The sequence below is a fragment of the Nyctibius grandis genome, chromosome 4, assembly GCF_013368605.1.
Source record: "Nyctibius grandis isolate bNycGra1 chromosome 4, bNycGra1.pri, whole genome shotgun sequence".
In the NCBI taxonomy this organism is placed as follows: domain Eukaryota; kingdom Metazoa; phylum Chordata; class Aves; order Nyctibiiformes; family Nyctibiidae; genus Nyctibius; species Nyctibius grandis.
Window position 1 is genome coordinate 14,593,593 of NC_090661.1, and position 24,121 is coordinate 14,617,713.

The 24,121-nt window shown below is 35.8% G+C and overlaps 1 protein-coding gene across 23 annotated transcripts in view; it reads right to left on the reverse strand.

Moving 5' to 3' along the window:
• The window catches only part of SOX6 (SRY-box transcription factor 6), a 382,016-nt gene that overhangs the window by 47,056 nt on the left and 310,839 nt on the right, over positions 1–24,121 (reverse strand). For all 23 annotated transcript variants that reach the window (XM_068400308.1, XM_068400301.1, XM_068400306.1 and 20 more), the window contains 3 exons: positions 23,560–23,709; positions 19,491–19,671; positions 16,419–16,609 (listed from right to left, as the gene is read on the reverse strand). In XM_068400308.1, the coding sequence (XP_068256409.1) occupies positions 16,419–16,609; positions 19,491–19,671; positions 23,560–23,709 (522 nt within the window). The remainder of the gene's footprint in view (positions 1–16,418; positions 16,610–19,490; positions 19,672–23,559; positions 23,710–24,121) is intronic.

Genomic DNA, 24,121 nt, shown 5'->3' on the forward strand with positions numbered 1-24,121 from the left:
ATTTAAAGTAGAATGATTTTATAAACCTTGTTTTGTTTCTATCATGAAAAGCTTGTTTCAAATTTCCCACATAAGATATACATTAAAGTACTCTTCAGCTCAGTGCAACAATGACAGTTTAGAAAATGCTTTTATACCTTAACAACCAATCTTGAATGGGAGTTTCAAAAGTAGTGGTTTCACCCACAGAGCATATTAGCCACTTATGTCCCACTTAAGACCTATTTTTGACCTCGTTTTCAGCATAAGCATAGACTGGGTCCTACTGCATCTCTCTGCATTTAAAATGAACGTTTTCTCTCTTTTTACCTATCCTCATTCATCTGTTCTAGATAACATACATGGAAAAGTTCATGTGATTCAATGAAAGAATATTCCAGCACCTCATTCCAATGGAAGATTTTTGCTCTGTGGACAAATACAATCTGTAAGAGGGAATTTCCTGTCTCATACCTTCCTTGATAGTTTGTATACGTGTATACTTTATAACTGTGGTCATATTTTCTAGCTGTGTCTTACAGGAAAAAGAATAATAATGTCCTGGGGAAGTAATCAGTATTTTGCAGCTTTTTACTATTATATATGTAGACTATCGTAATACCTACCACTGCGCATTAGTAGTACCCAAATAATTTTAAAAAGGAGGTTGGTAATGGTCTCTCCAGGCACAGAGAGGGGAAATTATTATCTTCTAGCTACCCAGAAAGTCAATGATTAAGCTGAGAACTGAACCCAGGACTTCTGAACATTAGGCCAGTCCACTGGCTGTTATGCCACACTGCCTCTGCCGTAAATCTGTTTGATGGATTTTTCAGTCATGGAACATTAAAGACTCTGCTCTTGTCTAATGAATATGTTTAAAGAAAACAGTACAAACAAAGGCAAATGTAACACTTAAATTATCTGAAGTGTACAGCTTTGATGTCACACTTGGATAAAGGATTTCCTACTGGAGACCTTATACACTTATACATACTGAAAAATATTTTAGCCAGTACCACTAGCTGGCATGCTGGTATCTATTTATGCCTGAAAAGGGAACGTAATCAGTTTTAGTTGGTTAAGTACAATCTAAGCCAACTTTTATATTATGACCAAAAGCTTGGCAGTGCAATAGCAGTGGCAAGTAGCAGAAAATTGCTTACAGTGTTATTTGCCAGATTACTTGAACAATTTACATTCGGTTTTCAAGAGAGTTTGAAGTATTAAAAACTTAAGATTTGGAAAAGCCTTGGACTGTGGATTTTTGTTCCTAGTTGCAACAAGATGCACGGGAGAGGGTTATGATATAGTATGACTCACTAAATGAAGCATTTTTTAATATAAACCACATGAAACATTTAGGAGCAATTCAGTTTGAACTGTTAAGATTTTTTTTTTAATTGAAGATTTGGAGAGCCAATTGATTTAGATTAAATGCTCAACCTTTCACATCCACTTGTTTAAGATTCATGTTGACATTGTACTAAATACGGCCATACAGTTTGTATTCCAGATAAATTGATCTGACTACAAGCCTCACTCTTTAGTATGATTCTTACTCCAAGATAAATCAATATTTAATATCTCCTGCAACAGCCCCAGTAGATAATTTTAAACCTTTTCTCCATCCCATTAAGTTACCTTTAAAAATTCTTTATACAAGGCTTCGCAGATGACTTCTGAAAAACTAGTTTATGAAAAACAGTCTGAAATTCATTAATTCAGATGGAAAGGGTTTTTTAATCTTGCTGCATTGTGCTGATCTCTAAATCCATCTCTGTTTAGCTAATTCTCCTGCTCAGCTAATTTGAAGAATAAATAAATAGTTCCTGTAAATCTGTAACACGGATTTTAAACATAAAGAAAAATACCCTTCTACTGCTTGCTGTATGGGACAAAATATCTCTAGGGTGTGGACTTCTGCAAAAACAGGTTTACCAAGGCTCTCCCTGACTCCCTGAGGGGATGTGTACTCTGCACCATCAGGTACCAGCCTCCATCCAGCTCCAATCCTGCTGCCACATCAGCTAAGAGAAGCAGTGATAAGTAGCAGTATGTTGGACTCAGGCATCAGTCACATCCCAGCCTCCGTTCTGAACATTAAAATCTACTGTCTGCTCCCTCTCCCCTCCCTACCCTCCAATCTGGTGGAGCAACTAAGGAGGAAAAACATCTCTTCCCCCTCCCTCAAACCTCTCCTATGGCTAAGGGCCCCAGTGGGATAGGAGTCTTTGATATCAGAAGAATGCAAACAGCAAGGCTCAGGTTTGCTGGTTCTTAGGGTTTAGAAACAGAGACATAAGAGGAATTTCAAATTATTATATATTGTGAGAACAGAAAGGGATGATGCCAAAAGGAAGGAAAGAACTATATAGTCTGGAGCTATATGGTTGTACATCCAACCATTCAAACTATAGGATCTTGCTATTCCTATCTGTGCTCTCCCTTACTCTTATTTCCTACTCTGCATTACATTCAAAGTACAGTTTCAGGTACTGTATGCAGCAGTGAAGCTCTGTCCCATCCCTCACCCTCCAATCTACTGGTTCCCAACACAATCCTTTAATTGATTCAGCTATTTATGGGGTCACACTGAAAACTCAAACAGTGAAATGTTCCAGTTTAATAAAAGGGGAGGGAGGACTTTTTGTTTTCAAAGCCATGTTTTGCTGCTTTTACAGCAGAGTTGCTCAAATAGTTATGTCCTTGAGGGGAACATAAGAAGGGGCAGTGAGCTGCAGACTAGGTTGCTGAGAACCTCTTTGCACTGGAGGAGCAGCACATGGAACCTAGATAGCTCTTGCTTTTCAAATCTATTGAAGACCTTCATCTCAGGAACTATACCTGCTTTGGTTTGATACAAAGCACAGCCTAAAAGGGTCTGATCCTAAATTAATTCTTCCATCACTAAAAAAACAGAACTATTAAAGAAAAAAATAATGTGACTGATTAACTTACAATGTAGTTTTCAATTTTATCTCTATTCCTTTGCTACCTCCAAGCTATCAAAAATGTGATAAATTGTGTATTTTCCTTATGGAAAACATTCAGTGTTTAGCTTAGTTGTGAACTCAAATCCAAGGCAGATTTAGCAACAAGAATGCAGTTGTATAGAGAACATACCCACTATGCAGCAAAAATATGTGAAATAATATTCACTTTTCACCATGTAACGTGTTAGTGGGAATTCTACTGTGGAAATTGTATGCTAGTCTATTAATTAATTAAGATGTGACACACAACAGCGATATGAGGATGTTCTTTTCATGAGGCACTACAAGAGTCCCAGCAAAAGCCAAGTGAGGGTAAGCAGCAGGAAGGAGCAGCAGCAGGGAAAAAAGGAGACCCGAGATAACAGATCATTGCAAACAAAAGAAAACTTCCCTCTCTCATGATAAGAGAACGATAGAGACTTCCACTCCTTAAACCACAGTGTGCACCACATTAGGAGCATTCCTAATACCGCAGGACTGGAATCTCAGAACAGTTGAAGGATGAATAAGTAATGTGGGTCCTGATTCAGAGAGGTACATGTGCTGAAATTCATCCTTAACATAGCAAATGCTTTACATTAGGAGAACTTAAATGGGGTGACAAACAGGAAATTGAGTGCTTTTTTCCCCTTTTAACTGGAGTCTTTATGTTCTCACAACACATATTCCCAGGTAGCTACAGCAACATGGAATGGATGGAGATAAAGGGAAATAACTTGATAAACCAAGCAAGTAGTACAGTTCATCTCCTTCCCTTATAGGATATCTCACACATTCACTACAAATTTTCCATTCTGCAGTTCATTACTTTTGCCTGTCCATGGTAGTGAGTATGTATTGATAAACTACAGATGGCTTTTGCACTGAATGGAATGGAAATCCTACATAGCAGAGCACGCTATTTAGTGCAGAGGACTGATAGGTATCCCAGTCTATATATTGTCAGTCTATAACTATGAATATTAACTCAGCCCATTCCTTGCAGAGAAAGAGAAAAGATAAACATTGGGTGAAAGAGGGTGGGAGCAAAACTTTGCAGGAAAATATCTTTCTTGTATTTATAAGTTTTGGGTTATTTCTGAAAGGAAACAGAGAGTTGATGTACACTTCATCAATGAGACATTTGTCATGATATAGTGTGAACTGTAGTGTGATACTGAAGAATAAAACACAGGAGTTATGCAGGTAATCCCTTGATAAAGGGGAATCCCTTGGGAGGAAGAGTGCAGCCATACAACCTAATCTTATTCATGAGTATTCAAAGAGCCTGAGCGGCATCAGGCGCAGAACAGAATTCTGGCAAGAAGCTGGCAACTGAATACATTTTGGCAACCTGCTGAACCCTTGACAGACCAAAAAGTTTTACAGTACGTGATGTGTCAGTGACTCACTTTGTGTACAGTTCTAATGCACAACCTCCCAGTGATTGCTTCTATTTGTATTGGTATCTGAAATATAGCAAAGAGTGTTCTTGTGCTTTAGAAATGGAAGGGAACAAGCATGTAAAAGTAGGATGCACTAAGCAAGAATCAGTATGTATATAAAAAGATAGCTCATCTGAGTAGAAGCCATATAATGACATTTTCACTTAGCAATTGGACTCAAGGATGCAAAGAAAACAGCAGTGAGATAAGAATGCATCCATTGCCTCCTATCTCAAGAAGCCTTCGGCGAGATAACAGTGAAAGCATGCACCCAGCTACTGATCAACACAGCTCTGACATTAAACCACAAGTGTCCACTTCTCTTACTGGCTGTTTAATAAAGTGCTTTGGAACGGGTGGAGGTGAAGAGGAGAACTTTCCAAAACCTTGTCTCAATGTTCTCCCTCAGTTAATGAATGTCAGCAAGTGGAAGAGAACAGAAATTTGATATGTTTTTCCAGCTTTTCTTATAGAAGCATTTGCAACATGTTAGAGGCCACAGGCATAAAAGTGAAATACTGGGAAATTAATGTTGTCTGTAGATTTTCAGGATGTAAGCTGGGCAATCTCAGCTTGTGGGTTAGGCATACTTTAGGTTTTAAGTAGTGTTATAACAGCTTACTATGACCTGAACATGATTTTAGTACGAGTAATCTGATGTTGAATATCATTTATTACCCTGTTACACATTTCCAATTGAGACAGACCTGTTTATGGAGTTAGTGTTATATGACTACAGATGGACAAGCTATGTGCAGTGAACAATTTATCCAACAAATATAGTCTTTCCTATCTTTTCAGACTACCCCTGGAGGATCAGCAATTTCTATACATGTATAACGTGTCAGTGTTCTAACAATCTAACTTTTGAGTTAGGTATGAACTATGCACTTAAATGCTCAATAGTTTTCTGCTTGTGATTTGTGCTGCAGTTGGTCATCCAAGAGAAATTATATTGTTTTCAATGCCTGACTCAGTGATAAGTATTGCAACATTGCCTTAAATTATCTGAAAAAAGCAACTGTGAATTCTCTCAGCCAAGAGACCTCCCAGGTAGTGCAAAGCCTTTACTTCTATCAACTCCTGCATCCATTATCTTCAAGACCACAGAAAAAACAATGAACCTGCCTCCGGCATACCATTGGTAGGAAAAAGATGGCAGTGGTAAGGCATAGTGCAGCAAGGCCTGCAGGACTCCTAGATTAAATTGCTGCAGAGTTCACAGAGTTGCTGTAAAGATCTATAATTAGCATTGACACTGTATCAGGGGCTGGAAGAGCTCCCTGATCCTGCATTCCTCATTTGGTCAGTATGGAGTTTGAAGTGGGTGCTGCATCAAAGCCTCCATTTTTTTACGAACAGAAGGTGAGCAATTTGGGCATAAACATCAAATGCCTAATTGTGCACAAATGTCCATGTTCATATGCAAATACACCCATAGAAATAAAAATCAGTTTGCATGAATATTTGTGAAAAGAAAACAAAGGAAGGAATAAGCATGGTCAAACTCCATTAATCAGATTTCAAACAAACATTTGCAAATACCGTTTTGCATTATTTGCTCAAGCCTTTTCATGAGATAAAAGAAGACAATTTTACCTGCTAGCATGCTTATTCTTTTGTTTGAAGCAAAACAGTTAAGGCAGCACAAAGTAGTGTATAATCTCACAAACAGTCAGCTAAGTAAATATCCTTCAACAACAGGGAGTGTATTTCAATTTATCATACCTATTGATGCAGCCTAATGATACTTGAGAAACAGCAGACAGTTTTAATTTTAGAAAGTAATGAAGTATCAGAGAAAGTAATCCCAATTTATCCTTGCTGTACTTAACCTACTGCAGTTAAGAGAGTTATATTGGCAATGCATTTGGTGTTGTAAATTTACTTAGAGGAATACACAGAGCTTGGAAATAAATGGCAGTAACTTTTGTGGATGTCTCTGCTTGTATCTAAGTGTGAAATAATATGCAAATGTATTCTGTAGTTCTCAGAACAACTGAAAAAGTGATATGATAGGATGGTGCAGCTACCATTCTGACCCACAATTTAAATCAATGAATATATTCTTGTCCTAGCAAATTTATGTTCGAACAATAATTTTCAACCATCTTTATTGTTTTGTGGAGAAGCATAATAAAAACATGGAATACATTTCAGTATATATCTGCAAAGACTCCTGAGTAGCTTGGGAAATGTATTGTACTTAAGAAGATACAATCATTACACTGTTACAGTCATCACAAAGACACTATCCTTTACGGCAGAACATCATCCTTTGGGAAAAATTATGGTCGTTGGTTTGTGCAAATTTTTCCACATTCAGCCTTGGGACCAATTTTAATCTAATTCTGTTCCTTTGGGATTTTCTGTTGCTCCAAGATTTAAGGGAGAAGACCAAACTAGGGCAAAGCTTTTATCCTTTTCACAGGAAATACCCCATGTGAGTGAAAAAGCAGTGTATTTGGCATTTCTTTCTTGAGCTGGAAAAGCAATAGAAGAAAGGGGCCAAATCCCCTTTTTATTATTATTATTATCATCATCATTATTATTAATAAGGTCTAAAACCTGCAGCTAGGCAACCCCTTCAAGCAGCCCTGACAATAGAAATAAAAAAAGTAGTTGTGTTCAGCGACCATACAAGCATATTATTAAGCAGAGGTGGTGGCAAAAACTCTAGCAGGCCAATATTCAAATGCAAAAAATAATGCTATTAATACCAAAAGTGTTCTGGTTTCTTTCCTGAAAATAATATTTTATTGCCAAGTGCTCTTGTGATTGAACTGGAAGCATGAAAAACTTTAAAACTGCACCTAATATGGGAAGTTTATTCACTATACAGTGTGTGTGTACATATATACACATACACACCTGTATATATGTGTATATAGTTATTCAAATAATAATTTTTCATATAGGTTCTTTAGGTGCATCTTCTTTTCATTTCTTACATATGTACATCATTATTGGACTGGTCAAACTTTTTTTAATTTATGGTCCAATAAAGTTTCCATGATTTATACTTTGCAAAGATTGCATATTTTTCACTTAATTAATTGATTTTTATAATTTAATCTATAGACAAATAATTTAGATTTTCTTTTAATCATAAATGCATAATTTGAGGGACTAAGCATTTAACTGCACATCTAATATATTGGAACAGAAATGCAGAAAAACTATCAACTTCATCAAGACAAATTTGGAAAGTAAGATAATTGAGCAAAATGATTAAAAACAAAGGTCTGCACAGCAAATTCTTCCCTAGGTGCAAAACTGGATCCATAGTAAGCTGGTGCCAAAGCTGACTTATCTGTAAATTTAGATGACCTACATACGCCAGCGATTTTGCACTGTTTCTTTTTCTTTTCACTGTCAGTTCCACAGTTTCAGTGAACATGTATTTTTAATGTGTAAATTTCAAATACATTATTTGTATGTCTTTCTACACATAGCATACAAAGTAAATCTGAAAAAAAAATTAGTTGGTATATTGGTAGGCATAAGTATGAATATTTAGGTGTAAATAGTAGTATTTGAGCAATAGCATGTGATCAATTAAAGGCTGAATCATATGTTACATACAGACAGAAAGTTAACGGTTCTTGAGCAGCTTTATATTTCTATCTTCTTGAGTTTGAGGAACAGACTTGACAAGATTTCATACCCACAGCCTTCTGCACCTGGTTCCCATTATAAACCTAGCCTTGATAATGGAGCTATGTTCTTCTACAGAGGCTGATGTTAGCAATGGTATTTTCCTCCCATAACTCTTATAACCTGAATACCAGTGTTACAGCTGTATTTGACCCCTCTGTGCATGTGCAGTTACAACTTCCATCTCCTTCCTCACTAAATACACAAAGATCAGATAAAACATTTCTTTAAGTACAGGCACAACTTCTAAGCCTGATTTTATTTCCTGTAATATCTACAAAAGCTAGTGATACAGTACAGGCTTCAGGGTTATATTGAAAGTCAGGTTATTTTTTCCCTGTTTGTTTATAATGGAAACATTACTCTTTAAAAGACATGGTTTGAGACCCAGGGATTAATTTCTTAATGGATGCTCTGCTTTGAATTTAATCTCAAATTACATTTTAAAGTTCTAATTGTAAAGATAAGTTCATTGCAACACTTCTCCATGTCTGAGAGATTAAAATCATTCAGCTATTCAAAGATGCATCTGATTCCTGATCAGACCTCACAATAGAGAGAAAAAAAAAGGAAAGAAACACAAAAAAAAAAAAACAATGCTTGCTCTGCCCTACTGTTATCCTAGAAATACTCTGATTTAGAAAACCAATGCAAGCATATATGACAATGAAATTAAACAAAAGCAAAAAATCATCAACACCCTGAACTTCTTGAAAAATTAGCAGGGAATTCCCTGGAGTGATATGCTGCCTAGGAAGTCCAGTCATAACCTACACAATACACCCTGCAAAAATGATGCTTGGAATCATTAATTTTTTCCCCCCATTCATTGTTATAAACATATATTGATTTCATACTTTATCTTATCCTGTCATGCAATTTGAAATATTGAAAGCAACAGCATAAATAAACAGAATTTCTCCCGCTACAAAACTAAATGTTTGAAGTCCAGTATGTTTTCCAGTTCTAATAAAAGGGGGCAGTATTACATCAGCTGAAATTCTGAATCGTCCAAATTATCGTAAAAAGTGCTGGAGGATACAAAACTGCTGAATTTCACTGAAAATAGACTGTTACTGTATATGCAGTCACAAATCTGCTTGTCTGCCTTGGGGTAAAATTTTCAGAGATAGTTCAGTGGGACTTAGGCTCCTGCATTGCAGCTACTTTAGAAAATTTTTACTTGAGTCACTATTTTTCTTTCAAAATTATTAAGGAAATATTGCAGTTGATATAAAATGAAGGCACAATTTTCATGTAGCTAGGATAAGCCCTAAGCCTAAAAAGGAAATTGCAAAATTATTGCTGTTTCAAAAAATTTTGGAACAAAATATTTTTATATGTCTTCCTTTTTGTTTTTTTAAATAAATTTTTTTTAGAATAAAATACTGATGCCCAAATATGGCTTTAGGAAGTTAACTATGAACACCCAATATAAAAATATCATCGCTTACATATATTATGTACAGCCACAAGCAGACTACTAAAATGGCCAAATTCACAACAAAGTATAAAGGACATTTGTTTTGTAAGAATTATGAGGACTGCTGGGATTTGTATTTGAAACTTTTCCCTATTCTGGGGCATTTAACTTAGACAAGTCATTTAGCTGTTATAAAGCGATGGAACTGTAAAGAGGTGGTCTCTATTGAACATGTCCCTCTGCGTCTCAGAAACTCCCCAGGGAAAGGTTTGTCGACTGAGCAGAATGACGTATTCAGGAAAAACAGTTTTCCAGTTGCAGTGTCTCTTCGTGGAAATCAGATTCTCCATTAGACAGATGGAATACACTCCCACTGAGTTGAATAAATTGCCTATATTCTTGCAAGAAAGTGAGACCACACTAACAGTTCCTTAAGTAAATCAGTGTCTATCTTTTTTCTCTATATATAGTTCCAGATTTTCTATTATAGAATCTAAATATATATATTTAAACTCAACTTAAATTATACCTAAGTGTAAGCTATATGGAGCAGGACCTTCCTTAAGTGACAGTGAGAAAAGAACTTGGTACAATGACTATTGAGACAATACTATAATAAAAGTAATAACTTTGCAAAACTATTAATTTGCTATCGATATTGCTATCCATTTTTTGGCCTAATTTTGAGGTATTTGCCCTTTAATTACAAGTAGAACTAAGATTTAACCAGCAGAAATAAGGATCCAATTGAAAATGCTTACAGTTTCTGTTATGTCTCCTAGCAGACTGAAATATAAGCATTGACCTCTTATTTACTAGTTACAAATATTCTTCTAAAAGAAACTAAAGGAAAAAGAAAATATGAGAAGTTTTTCTTAAAAAATAAAAGCAAATGAGAATAGATCAGTCCCTGCAAATCTAAACCACTTATTCACAAAAATTTACAAAAATCCATAAGGCTCTTATAACCAATTTATTCACGTTCTCAATTTAAGGGTGGTCATGACTACTTTCGGTAAAAGGAGAAAAGATAATTGAATGCAGGATGCAATGGAAAAGTATTTTCTTAACTATGTGCTTTTTTTTTTTTTTTTAAACTGAGTTGAGAAATGCCTCATAACAAGGATGCTAATAACATAAGGTGCTTCTCTCATTGATTGTCTGAGAAATAACCTGCACTTGCAGAAGACAGTGTGACTACTGTCTCTGAAGTTGTTCTGTCTATAATACTGAGTGTATGGGGAGAAAAAAGCTGGTAAAAACCTGTCAGCAACGTAATCCAGTATTGCTTGCATTTAGAAAAAAGCAATACAATTGCTTTTACTGCAAAATACATTGCAGGGCTGCAGGCAGTCAAAAGGAGAATATGCATGACTAGTAACTTTTCCTTCAAAGACTTCCTGAAGTGTTTTTATCAGGCAAAGTTTGTACGCATGTGCAGTAGCTTCATATAAAGGATGAAGCATAACAGCTCCAGAGGAGTTGTTACACTCTATTGTGTCAATAATCCACATATTTTACAGTCCCTAAATACAGCCGACCATAACACCTCCAAAGGGGTCGTTATGGCTTATCAAGTCAAATCCAAGTGCCTCAATATGGATTTGATCAATAGACTGTAACATCTCCAAGGGTAAATAATATACGTTTTTTAAGAATGTACACATTTTGCATACAAACTGTGGTCTATATTAGGATAAATGATGCAGATTCAACTTGTAAAACTTTGATTTAGAAATAAGAAAGGAATAAAAGGCTCATTATAAGAGGTGCTAAAGTACCATAAGTCCCAGGAAGTAGGCGATGACTCATGTCATTTATTTTGGGGTCTAATTCTGGTTTCCTACTGCAAATACACAGTTGCCTGAAAATCTACAAAAGAGTGGGAATGGAATACAAACATAAAAATGTTCTATTAAATTCTGCTTCCTCTCAGATCTCAAAGAATATGCTTCACGGGTAGGTAAATGGGGAGGTGGGGGTATATCCTTGGCTCTAGCAGATATGTTGTAATTATTAATTGGATATATGTTCTATCTTCATATATTTTTCTCTAATCAAATTAACATATTTCTGCCTATATTTTTTCTATAAAGTTTTTCTGAAGTGTTTTTGTCAGTGTTTTCGTGCTTTATGCACAAAAATAATCTAAACCTTTTAAAAATACTGTCAGTTATCTTATAAATTATATAGCATTTTCAGGTTCATTTAAAGCCTTAAATCAAAGCAAATCATGCTAGTTCAAAATACTAAAACAAATACAAGTAGCTGTAGCAACACAAATTTTGTTTAAGTACTCTTTTTTGTTGAAGGTAAACATGGCTTGACTGGAAAAAAATTCATATCCTCCAAACAAAGTTGATTTTTGTATGGTTTTACTTTTGCTTATATCACATGGAAAGAGCTCTGTAGCCTATTTTCTGAATTTTCCTAATTCTCTCCCTGTCCCCAGTATTTCTGTGTACTCTGTGAAACCACTGTCACAGTCACTTCTTCCCTTTCCTCAGTCAGACTACACCTGATCAGCACCAGGTGGAGTAGAAAAAGTCAACTCTGCTATAGTGGCTTTTTGCCAGTGCACTGTACTGGTTTTGGTGCAGATAGAGTTAATTTTAGTTGACATGTTGCTGAGTTTTGGATTTGTGACCAAAACAGTGCTGATAGCACAGGGATGTTTTAGCTGTTGCTGAACTGTGCTTCTAGGCCTTTTCTGTTTCTTATACTGGCCTGCCAGCGAGTAGGCTGGGGGTGCACAAGGAGTTAGGAGGGGGCACAGCCAGGCCAGCTGACCCAAACTGACCAAAGGGATATTCCACACCATATGAGGTTGTGCTTAGCAATAAAATATGGGGGGAGAAGGAGGAGAGGGGAGAACGTTTGGAGTTTGTGGGCATTTGTCTTCCCAAGTCACTGTTTACATGTGCTGAAGTGCTGGTTTCCTGGAAATGGCTAAACATCTGCCTGCCGATGGGAAGCAGTGAATGAATTCCTTATTTTGCTTTGCTTGCACGCACAGCTCTTGCTTTACTTATTAAACTGTCTCAACCCGTTAGTTTTCTCACTTTTACCCTTCTGATTCTCTTCCCCATCCCACTGGAGAGGAGTGAGCAAGCGGCTGTGTGGTGCTTACCTGGCTATCCTAACCCACAACAATACACAAACTGAAGTATACTCTGTAATTGTAGATGTCCATAGAATGGTATCATCTCAAAAGTACTGCCTAAACTAATGCTTAGCAGATGACAAAGTTGGACTGTGCCTGGAGTGCTGCATGTTTTTGTTTTTGGTCTTTCTGATGAGTGAATCTCTGTGAGCACTTTTAAAGCTTTGTAGGAGATTTTTTGAACAGCATAATATGAACAGAGGCAATTTCAGGTTCTGTGTCTCTAAGCAAATACAAAGCTTTCTGAGATTTAAATGACACATTCTCGAAAAGGCCTAAGCCCAAGGCTTTGAAGCTATGTACATAATTTTTGTAAGCGCAGTCATTTGCACAACAAACTATTACCAGCTATCTGAACTTGAAGACCAGTAACTGACCAGAACTCAATAGCTTTTTTTTAAACCAGCTGCAGGCAATTAATTTGTCATCTTTTTTCTGGTGCCAGCTTCTAGCTACTCATTTATACAAGTCTAATTACTTAAAGTCAATTTCTGAAAATTTGGTCCTGAAAACATACGGTCCTGAATCTTCAGAGAAACCAATCCAAATTGCAACTATGTTATCAAAGCTTCACTAGGATTATGACAGAAACTATACGCAATCTTCTTGGCATACAATTATTTCAAAATTATGTTTTTCTAATGGAAGTGATCTATCATTCCTCTCCCCCCCATTTTGATCATCCTGCCCATCATTTTTAGAGTAAAAGAAATATATCATAATGTCATAATGTAAAAATTGAAAGGCAGAGGGTAAAGGGGGAAAGAAGAGTATTCTAGAATTCTGTTTGTGCAAAGGATGTTTCTGGTTTTAATGTATTTTATACTTGCTATAAAATATAAATACAGAATCACAGAATCACAGAATGTTAGGGATTGGAAGGGACCTCGAAAGATCATCTAGTCCAATCCCCCTGCCGGAGCAGGATTGCCTAGACCATATCACACAGGAACGTGTCCAGGCGGGTTTTGAATGTCTCCAGAGAAGGAGACTCCACAACCTCTCTGGGCAGCCTGTTCCAGTGTTCAGTCACCCTCACCGTAAAGAAGTTTTTCCTCATATTTATGTGGAACCTCCTGTGTTCCAGCTCGCACCCATTGCCCCTTGTCCTGTCAAAGGATGTCACTGAGAAGAGCCTGGCTCTATCTTCATGACACTTGCCCTTTACATATTTATAAACATTAATGAGGTCACCCCTCAGTCTCCTCTTCTCCAATACATTCCCTTAGTATTCATGACTGACTTAATTATTTTCTTTTCTTTAGGACAGAGAGTGGGCATATATCATCATTTAAAATGACTGATTTATATCCCATTATTTTGTAAACCCTGCCTTTTCTTGCATCTACAGAGCAAAGATAACAGACTAGGAGACCAAAGGTAGAACTAGAGTACATACTACAACTTTTTCCTGCCTTAATGCTTCACTCTATCATACATGCTACAATAAATAAACCCAGCAGGATTATATAAGGGCACTGAGAGATTTAACAACAGATTTCCTTGCTGCTCTTTTATTCTTAGGTTTTAAAAGTTGCCAATGCTACCATGAAAAGACTCCCCATAAAAGATGGCATTTGAGAATGATGTTGTTTATATTTGTTAAAGAGTTCCAATTGACTCTGCTTTATTTGCAAGTAAAAAGAAATTTTTCTCCTCTGATCGACTGATGTATAACTTTAGTCTGGAAGCTGTACATCAGTCTGTGTATTGATAGTAACAGGCACAAAAGAGAAATTTCAGATTATTCACTGAAATGTTTACTGACTCTGCTTTAAAATGAAAACAGAAACTTGTTATATTGAATACAAGACATAAACATAGTAGTGAAAATACTCAGGGAGCAGACCTGATAAGTAAGTGGATGCCATTCTTATACTTACTTTTCAAAGTCAAATCAAATGTTAAGAATTCTTTTAATAGCCCTTATACTGTATTAGATATTTTTAAATGTCAAGCCACTGAAACTCATAAAATATATTTTAAAATAAGCATAATTTTATAAACTCTTAATACTGATCATAGGTGTGACATTTATTTGTACGACTTGGGCTTTAGTACCCCACATCTCAGTTAGTTAAGACAAACACTGACTTTAGAATTAGTGTTGTCTGAATATTGCCTGCTTGATCAGTTATTAATTTCTATATTTTTTCATATTATCAATCTGTATTAAATGAGTTTTTCAATGCTGACATTTGAACTAACATTAGCAGAAATAAATATTTATTAGCTTCTGAATTTGACTTGTAAAAGCATTGTTAATCCTGGCAACAGTTTAACAAATCTTTTTAACAGACACTGAGCCTTTCTCTTCTTTTGAGTACTGTAAAGAACCTATCAAGCAAAAATATAAAATGTAGATTAAAAGGTGTGTGTCAGTCTTTGATGGGCCTGTTTACATTTCTTTGCTTTTCTGTGCCTTGCTACAATCCACTTACTCACCAAGTATTCCCTTGTGGGTTAAGAAAAGATCATAGTATCATCAAATTCACAGTTTAAGATATAGTTAATATTCTGCTAAGTCTTACACTCAACCTGGACTAAAAATTCCTGTTAGTCTTTGGAGTATAACATAATCTTCCCTCCCTCCCCCAAGACAGAAAGACTCTACCCTCTAATATACAGACATATCACAGAATTTTCATTAATGAATTATAGGCATAGAAATCTACCTGGTTTTCATTTTTTTTTCCAGCAAATAATAGTCTGAAACACTAGTTGCTTTATAGGCTAATGAATCTGTTGGTTTTCTTTTCATTCATTACTAAATTGCATCATAACTGTTCGTATTTGCCAATGCTATAGTGATTACTGGGATATTTTTCCCTTTCTAGTTAACTGGAATAAGTATTGTGGTATATAACTGATCTTGTGTCAGTGGTGAAAAATAACTTGGGTGCTGTAGTTTTTGCAGCATAAGCCACCTCTAGGGAAGCTAACAGAGAAGCATTCTTCATCAAAAGGGGTGCCTTATAGCTCAGCCAATTACCTGATTCAGTGCTCACCGGCTCTGTTAGACACACAGAGACCTGCTCCTGGAGCAGATCTTGTAGACCTTGAAAAGGCCACAGAGTAGGACAACACAGATACAAAGAATTTTCCAAGAGACTTCTTTGTCCTCTGAGCAGTCCTTAAGTGTGTGTGATAGAAACTGTTCCTCACCTTTCAGATGTCATCCCAGCTTGCTATTTTGTAAACTGAATCATGGTCACGTTCTCTCACCACTTTCTCTTGTTTATCATTTTATTGTAGTGCCCCATTTCATTTTAGTGTTTGGGAACTATGGCCAAGATTCAACAAAGAACTTTGATCTCTAATTTCCCATTGAAACTAAGAGCCAAAAGCACTGTTTTGAGCCTAAATACTTTGTTGAATGAGTCACAGATTCAAGCACACTCAGATACATTCAATAGCATTGTAATACTCGACCATGCTAGTTCATAACTGGCCTTTTTGCCATATTTATCAGTCCAATCATTCTAAAAAGCACAATTCAAAATCTAGTGACTACAAACAATGGTAGCTTCAACCAATTAATTTTCCACGTTGTTATATTCATGCTTACAGCTTACATGAGTGCACAGCACTGTATTTTTGAAAGCTGTCACATAAACGTAGAGAAGTTTGTAGCACAGAACTGTGAAGTGACAAGGTGTATTTAACGTAAAATCAGAGATGGCTAAAAGCTCTAAAAAGAAATTTTACATAAAAATAAGAAGCTATTTGCAAGGAAAAGAATTAATGACAGACTGTGTGGCAATGGGAGACATTACCTTTTCATTCCTGCAGTTGTTTAGACCCATGTTATTCATGGAGGGCAATTTTCCATCAACACCATGTGGCTGCTGTTGCTGCTGCTGCTCCCTTTGGATCTGCTCTCTCATTTTTCGAGCCTCCTGAATGGCTTTCATTACTGTGTCCTGGTCCCCAAACAGGGCAGGTGAATTAAGACTGGAAAGGATATCTATAAACAGAGAACACACTTAATTTAGGTAATTATCCAAATTAGAATCTGGTCTAAGCACTCAGCTCTCACACTGTTAGAGCTGCACCCAACTAACGTCTGCAAAAGGACGAGGAGTGGCAATTGTTGTCTCTTTGAAGGCTGAATTAATCTATAGAAGTGATTGATAAGCCTGTGCACTTCTTTTGCTGTTATAAATACAACCACTGAAGTCTTGGCATAGCCTGATATGGAGGCATCTGAGCGTACTCATGGACTCAAAGGTCAAAGCTAAATATGTGTTTAAGACAACAGTATTCTGAAACTTACGTGGGAAGCCTTTGAAGTATTAATAATAACTAATAACATGAACAAAGAACAAGAAAGAAATCTTGTTTACTTGGCCATGAAAGTCTATGTCAATTTTTAGAATTTCTCTATTGAGAGAACCATCACTCCAGAAATTTAGCTTTCAATTTCAGAAAGAGCACCCACAGTTTCTTTTGGGGGACAGAGCTTGTTATCACCTTAACGTGAGTATAAAGCTCTAAATCAGTAGAGAAAAAATTGTTTTCTTTCTATCACTCTGGACGGAAAGAGAAACTTTCAGACATGCATCAAACTCACACAAAACATTCCTGTCACATCTTAAAATGCATGCTAGAGGTAAAGATGAGTACCGCAGATACAGTGTCTGATTTGAGACCAAGACAGCAATTATTTGGTGACTGGTTGTTTTGTGTTGCTGTGATGAAGCTTTAACTTGGTCCACCTGCTCCTGCATGGGAGTATCCTCTATACCACACATGGATAGATTTGTGTATATACATTCTAGCTAGGAAATTTTGAGCAATCAAATTTTGGCATGACCTGTGTATCTGCCTGACAAGCAAATGCCTTTTATAAAAGCTCTGGCTTTGTTAGATTTGTGTACTTACTAAGAGTCCACTATAAAAAACAAACAAACAAACAAACAAAACACAAACCAAAACAGTCTAAGACTTGGAATTCTCCTTCAAAGATAATTTTCATATTCTTTTGACTTCATTGAAGTTCAGCTGAGTAAAATATAGCAAATTCATCCTCAAAGGACCTTGAATTCTTTTAAAACAAAAAAAAAGTTAAGATTAAGGGTTTCTCGTGCTTTATCCTGGGAACCAAGCAGTTGATTTAATACTGTGGTCTAGATGAGAAGAGATGCAAACTGTGATGTTTTAGATTGAACTGTGATGTTTTCTGACTGAATGAAGCACATCTCTCCAAAATAAAAGCAACATATTAGAGAACAACCATTGTTCTTGCTGGGTAATATTTCCAATGCTCTGAACCCATTCAGCAACTGAGTTCCATTCTGGAGCCTAAGTAAGTTGAGAACCATATTTGCATGACTTTTAATGAGACTTAGACTCCCAATCACCTAAATTTATCATAAAAATGGAGCAAGAGCTCCTACATTCCTTGCTGATTTGACAATGTTTCCCTGGCTTCTTTTATACTTAAGGACCGAGAGGAAAATTTTTATGACTTTAGATGAAAAATATTCACAACTTAGGCGTATCTTCTCTAGCCACTTCTCTGGAATGCTCTATGACTTCAAACTGATATGCCACTTTCTAATGTTAGATAGTGCAGTGATAGCTGGAAATAAATTGACAGGTAGAATATTTAGCTAGCTGCAGAAAGTATCTTTCAAAGATCATGATGTTCCCAAGTGTTTTGAGAATGGAACAAATCTTAATTTTTATATATTTAATGTATGTATTTAACATATCTGTTCATTATTCACAAGTGTTTCTATATATTTTACAAGTACACTTGAGCTACAGATTGTGAATAAGTGGTCTGTAGTAAGTATTTAGTCACTGATAAAATTTACTATTTGAACTTTAGGGCTGATCATCTACATTTTGCAGCTCTTGATTCTGTTTCTTGACTGGCTAAGGTAGTCTTCATACGTAGTTTTCAGATCAATTTTGTTTCATTACTTAAAAAGCTTTATTTCTTAATTAAAGAATCTTGACCACAGGTCAAAAATTCCCTATTTGCAATCATATGAGTTAACAAATCTTGACAGATGGGTGAACAAATAATAAAAACATGAACAAATAATAAAATGAACAAATAATAAAATAAACTAGCTGGACTGAAGCCTTTCTGTCTTTGTTTAAAAAAATTAATATATTCAGCATATGGTCTTGGTAACATGAACTTAATACCCAAAATGCAGAAGATATTAGATTTCTTTTAGAATGCTGTTTTGGGTAAAACTAACAGTATATTTGGGCTAAATAGCTGAAAACCACATTTGGAGTTACCTTCTTGCCTGGCTTCTGGTTTACTGTAAACCATGGGGATACCGAATGTTCCCTGACTCTGCTTCAACAAAGTGCTTGAAAACTTGTTTATTTTAAGGTATGTTACACTGTTGCAGTGCATGTATACTGATCATATGAGCCATTATGTGTGTATGTCTAGTATCTAGTCAGGCTCCATGTGCATCCAAAGAGATTTTTTGTTTAATCCAGAGGTCAAAATTCAAAAGTATACACCCAAGTGATGTCTTTGGGGAAGATATTCATACAAACCTCTTTTACATGTTTTATATATGCATCTCCATTTACTTATGAGTATATATTTGTATGTATGTATATTTCTTACATTAAATATTTATTTGCTGTGTTTCTTGTAGATGCGTATCACTGCTGCATCATTTTTGTTACTCTTGTCACAAAATAACTTGGCATTCAAGAGTCCTTTGAAAATCTTTCCTACATTTTTTTTTTCAATTTTAAACCGAAATGTAGGCCCAAATATCTACTTAATTCAGAAGTAAGTGTGCTCAAGCTGATATCTCATGTAGAAAACTTGCCAGTTTTCTCCTTTCCCAGGACAGATTAGTTACCTAAAGAGGATCCTCTTCCCAGAGATCCACCAAGCGGGCTGGGGATGCCACTCTTGTTCGTCACTGTCACTGGACTGTTTTTACTAGCTGGGAAGAGGTTCTGTGTTGGAGATGTTGGGGATTTGACAGGTTCAGCTGTTTTGGGTCGGGCTGAAAGATTCAGTGGCTGGGCTGCTTCATCCTACAAGAGTTTAACGTAAATAATTATTAGCAAAAGACAAATGAACACATCATTTTGCAAGCGGCAGTTACTTTACACCTCGAAGACAATACCACATTCTCCAGCAATAATAACAAAAGAAGCTAATTATCTGCCTCCTTTAAGATTCAACGAAAGGAAACCTCATTAATTTCTCTGTGTTATGCTTCTATTTACATTAACTATGTGGCTGGATCGTTCTTTTTGCCAAATTAAAATTTGAATTAGCTCACATTACAGCTTAATTTCCTAATGTGTTTTCAGAGATCTAAATTAACCTAGGGCATTTACAAAGAATTATTTAAAATTTCCAGCAGCTCAGTAATGCTTTTGCATTAGTTCTATTTGAAAAGTTCCTGGCACTATAAAAATAAGTTATGTAGCTTATTTTTAAATGCATTAGAAACTAAGGAATCACAAGTACTTCTATGAAAGAATCATTTGGAAACCCTGACAGTTCTTTGGCCCACATTTAATGCTGCTGCTAACTTATACATTCCGTGCATCTTACTTTGAGTGCATGTTTTGTTTAGTGAAATAATCTGTGCTGTTTCCCCATAATAGAAGATAAGAATTTCACTTAATTCAAATTCCTTGACTTACTACGGTAATGAATGCATACTATATGCATTTCAAAATATATTTTGTTTCCTACTATTTAATTTTGTATATTTTACACTATTTTATTATTCAAATGTCATGTATTTTTGACAGATTTATGTAAAATAGAGATTTTTTTTTCACATAAATGCTATTCTGCTTCTTGATTGATACTTCTGTAATTGTTTCTGTATTCTGTAGTTATTTCTGCTGCATTCAACTTTTAGTGTATCTGTATGTTTATTTGCATAAAGACAAGGCATATTTTTTAAGGATCTGTAAATCTAGTATCAGCACTTTTATATTTTTTGATGCAATTATGGAAGAAATTCTCTATGACATATATCTTGTTTCAGTGCTATAGGAGAATAAGTCCATCTAAGAAATATCTTAACTTTTGGAAGAAGACTCATTCAAGCAATTAATTTCTTTGATCAGGGTAGATATTCACAATGTAACCTTCTTCCCGTTCTTTGAGCTTGTTCCTTTTGCTTTATATGTTAAGCAAGATAGAGCATTTGGAAAACTGTGAAACAGTGATTTGGTGTAATTAAAGAGCCCAGTAAGACAGATCTCTCATTTAAAATATGCCTAAAGCAGAATTATGCTGTATATAAGAGAATATCGTCCATATTTTAAAACACTGCACTGATCGCTTCAAAGCTTAGAAATATATGTCAGAATACAATAATTCACTACATTATCTCATCTTTTCCATTCTCCTTACTGTCAAGTGGTGATTTAGCAAAGTACCTCTGATCATACACAATGCATTAAACAGGAAAATGTAACAAACAGGTATTTATAACGCCATCATATCTCCAGTTTTAAACTGTTTGCATAAAACTGCATGACATTTTTATTCTTCCAGACCTTGCAGCATGCACAAATGCCCACACCTGTTCAGAGTCCAAGTGAAAGCAGAAACACAAAGGTATAAGGGGCATAGTCCATTCTTGTGTTTTGTGGCCATGTTTACATGCAAGCTGTTTCCTTGCACAGACACAAAGTGCCTTCAATAAATTTCTGTGAGAGTTCAGAGCCCCTTTCAGACTATGAAGTTTGCCAGACTAGGTACTGTGAGCATGTACACATACAAATCTATGCTACCATGTTCAATTTCTAAATAATTTTCTGCCTAGTACTGATATGATCATGTGAAAAAAACTCTAAACACTGCCAGAACCTGTTTGTACTTCATAGCCAGCATTCTCATATCTGCGAGGCAACCGAAAAGCTGGAAAACATTCTGGTCGCTGACTTAAAAAAACCCCTATGATTACTTTTTGAAAGATCTGACTCCTGTAAAAGAATTCCATTAGTTCTATAAATAATGCATGTAGTATATACAAATAACTGTTTAAAAACAGAGAAAATATAGAGGATTTGTTAAGCAACGCATGACCATCAAAACTGTCATGTCTTATAAAGGTAACAATTCGCAAAGACACCATATAGGTCCTAGTTTATCAGAGTGCTTTTATACTAATAATTAGTTTCTTCATTAGCCATTGGTATTTGTCCACATGAAGCAGTTGTAGTTTATCTTTAATATTTTCAATGCTATAGTGTGCTTAATAAAAATAAGAATAAAAAGGCTTCTTTTCTATTAACATATATTTCAGTCCATTCAAGTTAAATTATGTAGGGAAACCCCCAAGCATTTGCATGTGGTCAAGTCTGTAATAGGACTCAGCTGGCCACAAAACTGGAATGGTATTGGCCTTGATTCAAGGAGATATGTGCTTGAATTTAACCAGGGAAAATTTTACTCATATAGTAAAGGTTTGGTTTGGTGTAGATCCATTTGGCTCATTCACTTATGAAATTACTTTTTCACATTAAAGTAGTCAGTAGTATATTCTCAATACCATAAATCACTGGTGTTAGGTATCACTATACTATGGCCACTTTGCTGAAACAGTTGGGCTTTGCTTTTCGTGGCTTCTGTATTGACCATAACAAACTCCGCATATGTGGTAAATTTCACTGACTGCTCTCAAGCCTGGCATTGGATTACAAGAGGTAAAATATTAGACTAATACACATCTACAGTTAAGTAAAGTGAACGCTTTGCTAAATAAATGTTAGATCTGGCCATAATGGAATAGTTTTTATTTATTAGTACTCTCAGCCTAGCAAAAAAGTGTCATGGAAATTTATCAGCCCAGACAGAAATATCTACTCACCCACACTTTACCACAGTGATTGATGATAATGAAAAAACGAATGATATTTTACTCTCATGTCAAAAAATTAAAAAAAAATATAAACCCTCACCTCAAGTGAGTAAAATCTTCCCAGGTGATTTGAGGCTAAGGACTGCATGCCTGTAAGGTGTTAGCAGCTAGCAAAAACCCACATTCTCTCTCTCTCTCCACAAAATCACTATATGCCTTCTTTAGATCTATTTTAATAGCTCTGCATTTATAGTGCTGTCATTCAAATTGGTAAAACATCTGAATGTTGGTGCTTTTTTACAGTTTGAAGTAAATTGTTTCTTAGCATATTTGGTCTCATGAAATTCAGAACCACCACAGGAGAACACAGCAATAAAAGCCAGCAAGTTCCACCCAAAGGTACTAGCTGCACCACAGATTTCAAGGGGTGCATGATGTTCATTTCAAGCTGCTGGCAAATGCCTTGTTGTAGCTGCCTGATTCCAAGCAAGTGAGAATAAGCAGGCACAAGCATTCAGCAATGGTGCAAAACCAACAAGGAGCAGCCCGGTTGTCAGCAGCTGTGTGAAATCAGAAAAAGTCAAATCAATCTGCAGTGACATAATGTTTTCCCTGGAGTCCTGACTTACATCTTATTTTTATGTGAGGCTTTTTCCAAAATTGTAGAATAAGTACATCTAGAGATTTGTAAAATAATTAAAAGATCTATAGTCTCTCTTGTGCCCTAACAATATAAGCTAGCACCATATTTTAAGATACTCAAAAGTTCCGTGTGAAACAATTCATGAAATGGACGCCATTTCTGCACATTACTCGGTTACAAACTGAAATCTTGAAAATATCACATTTTACTGATGAATCTTTTTTGCTGTCTGTGGTAGGAAGAGGAATGCTTGATATTTTTGGAAGCAAGAAGTGAATGCTTTCTCTTCCCTTCTCTATACTGATAATACAGCACTAAAACTGAACATTTTATTTGAATATTGAAGAACTTTCATGTGGTTCAACTTCCAACTGTAAAACAATTAAATAGACCATTTAATTTCACTGCCCTTTTCAGATACCAACTTTTTTCCTTACTGAAAAATACCTTAACTTGAGTTACCGGGCTGGTCCCTCTCTTCTCATTTTTCATCCCAGTGGGTGAGAGTGCCCCTGTCGTATTTGGTGGCTGTGGAGTAGATGGCATTTTGGCTCCCGGAGAAACTTGCATGCTTGCCAGCTGAGCTGCATACAGTTGCTGGAAGACAAGAAGATATACAATGTATTCCTGCAAAATTCCTAAAAAAAAAGGAAGCTGTAAATGTACATAATTTTCATTGCTCTGCTGTTTCTTCTCTTAAAGGAATTATAGATTTTTTTTCAGCACTTTCTTGTTTGTAGCTTTTCCCTTCTCATTACTTTCAAAAAGGAAAAAAAAGGCTGGAAACCTCTCACACACCAATATCTTTTTTTCTTAATTTGACTTTTAGCTGACTTTTTATTCCTTCTTGCTAATGATGGCCATGGTAATGAGCAAAAGATTATACTGTGCTTGAATATTAAAAACAAAATTGGCAAAATTATAAGGCTGGTTATGAAAAGGAGGTATAAACCCACATCAGAAAAAACAATGCTTCAGGTCTTTTTGTTCTTACCCAGAAATTACCCAC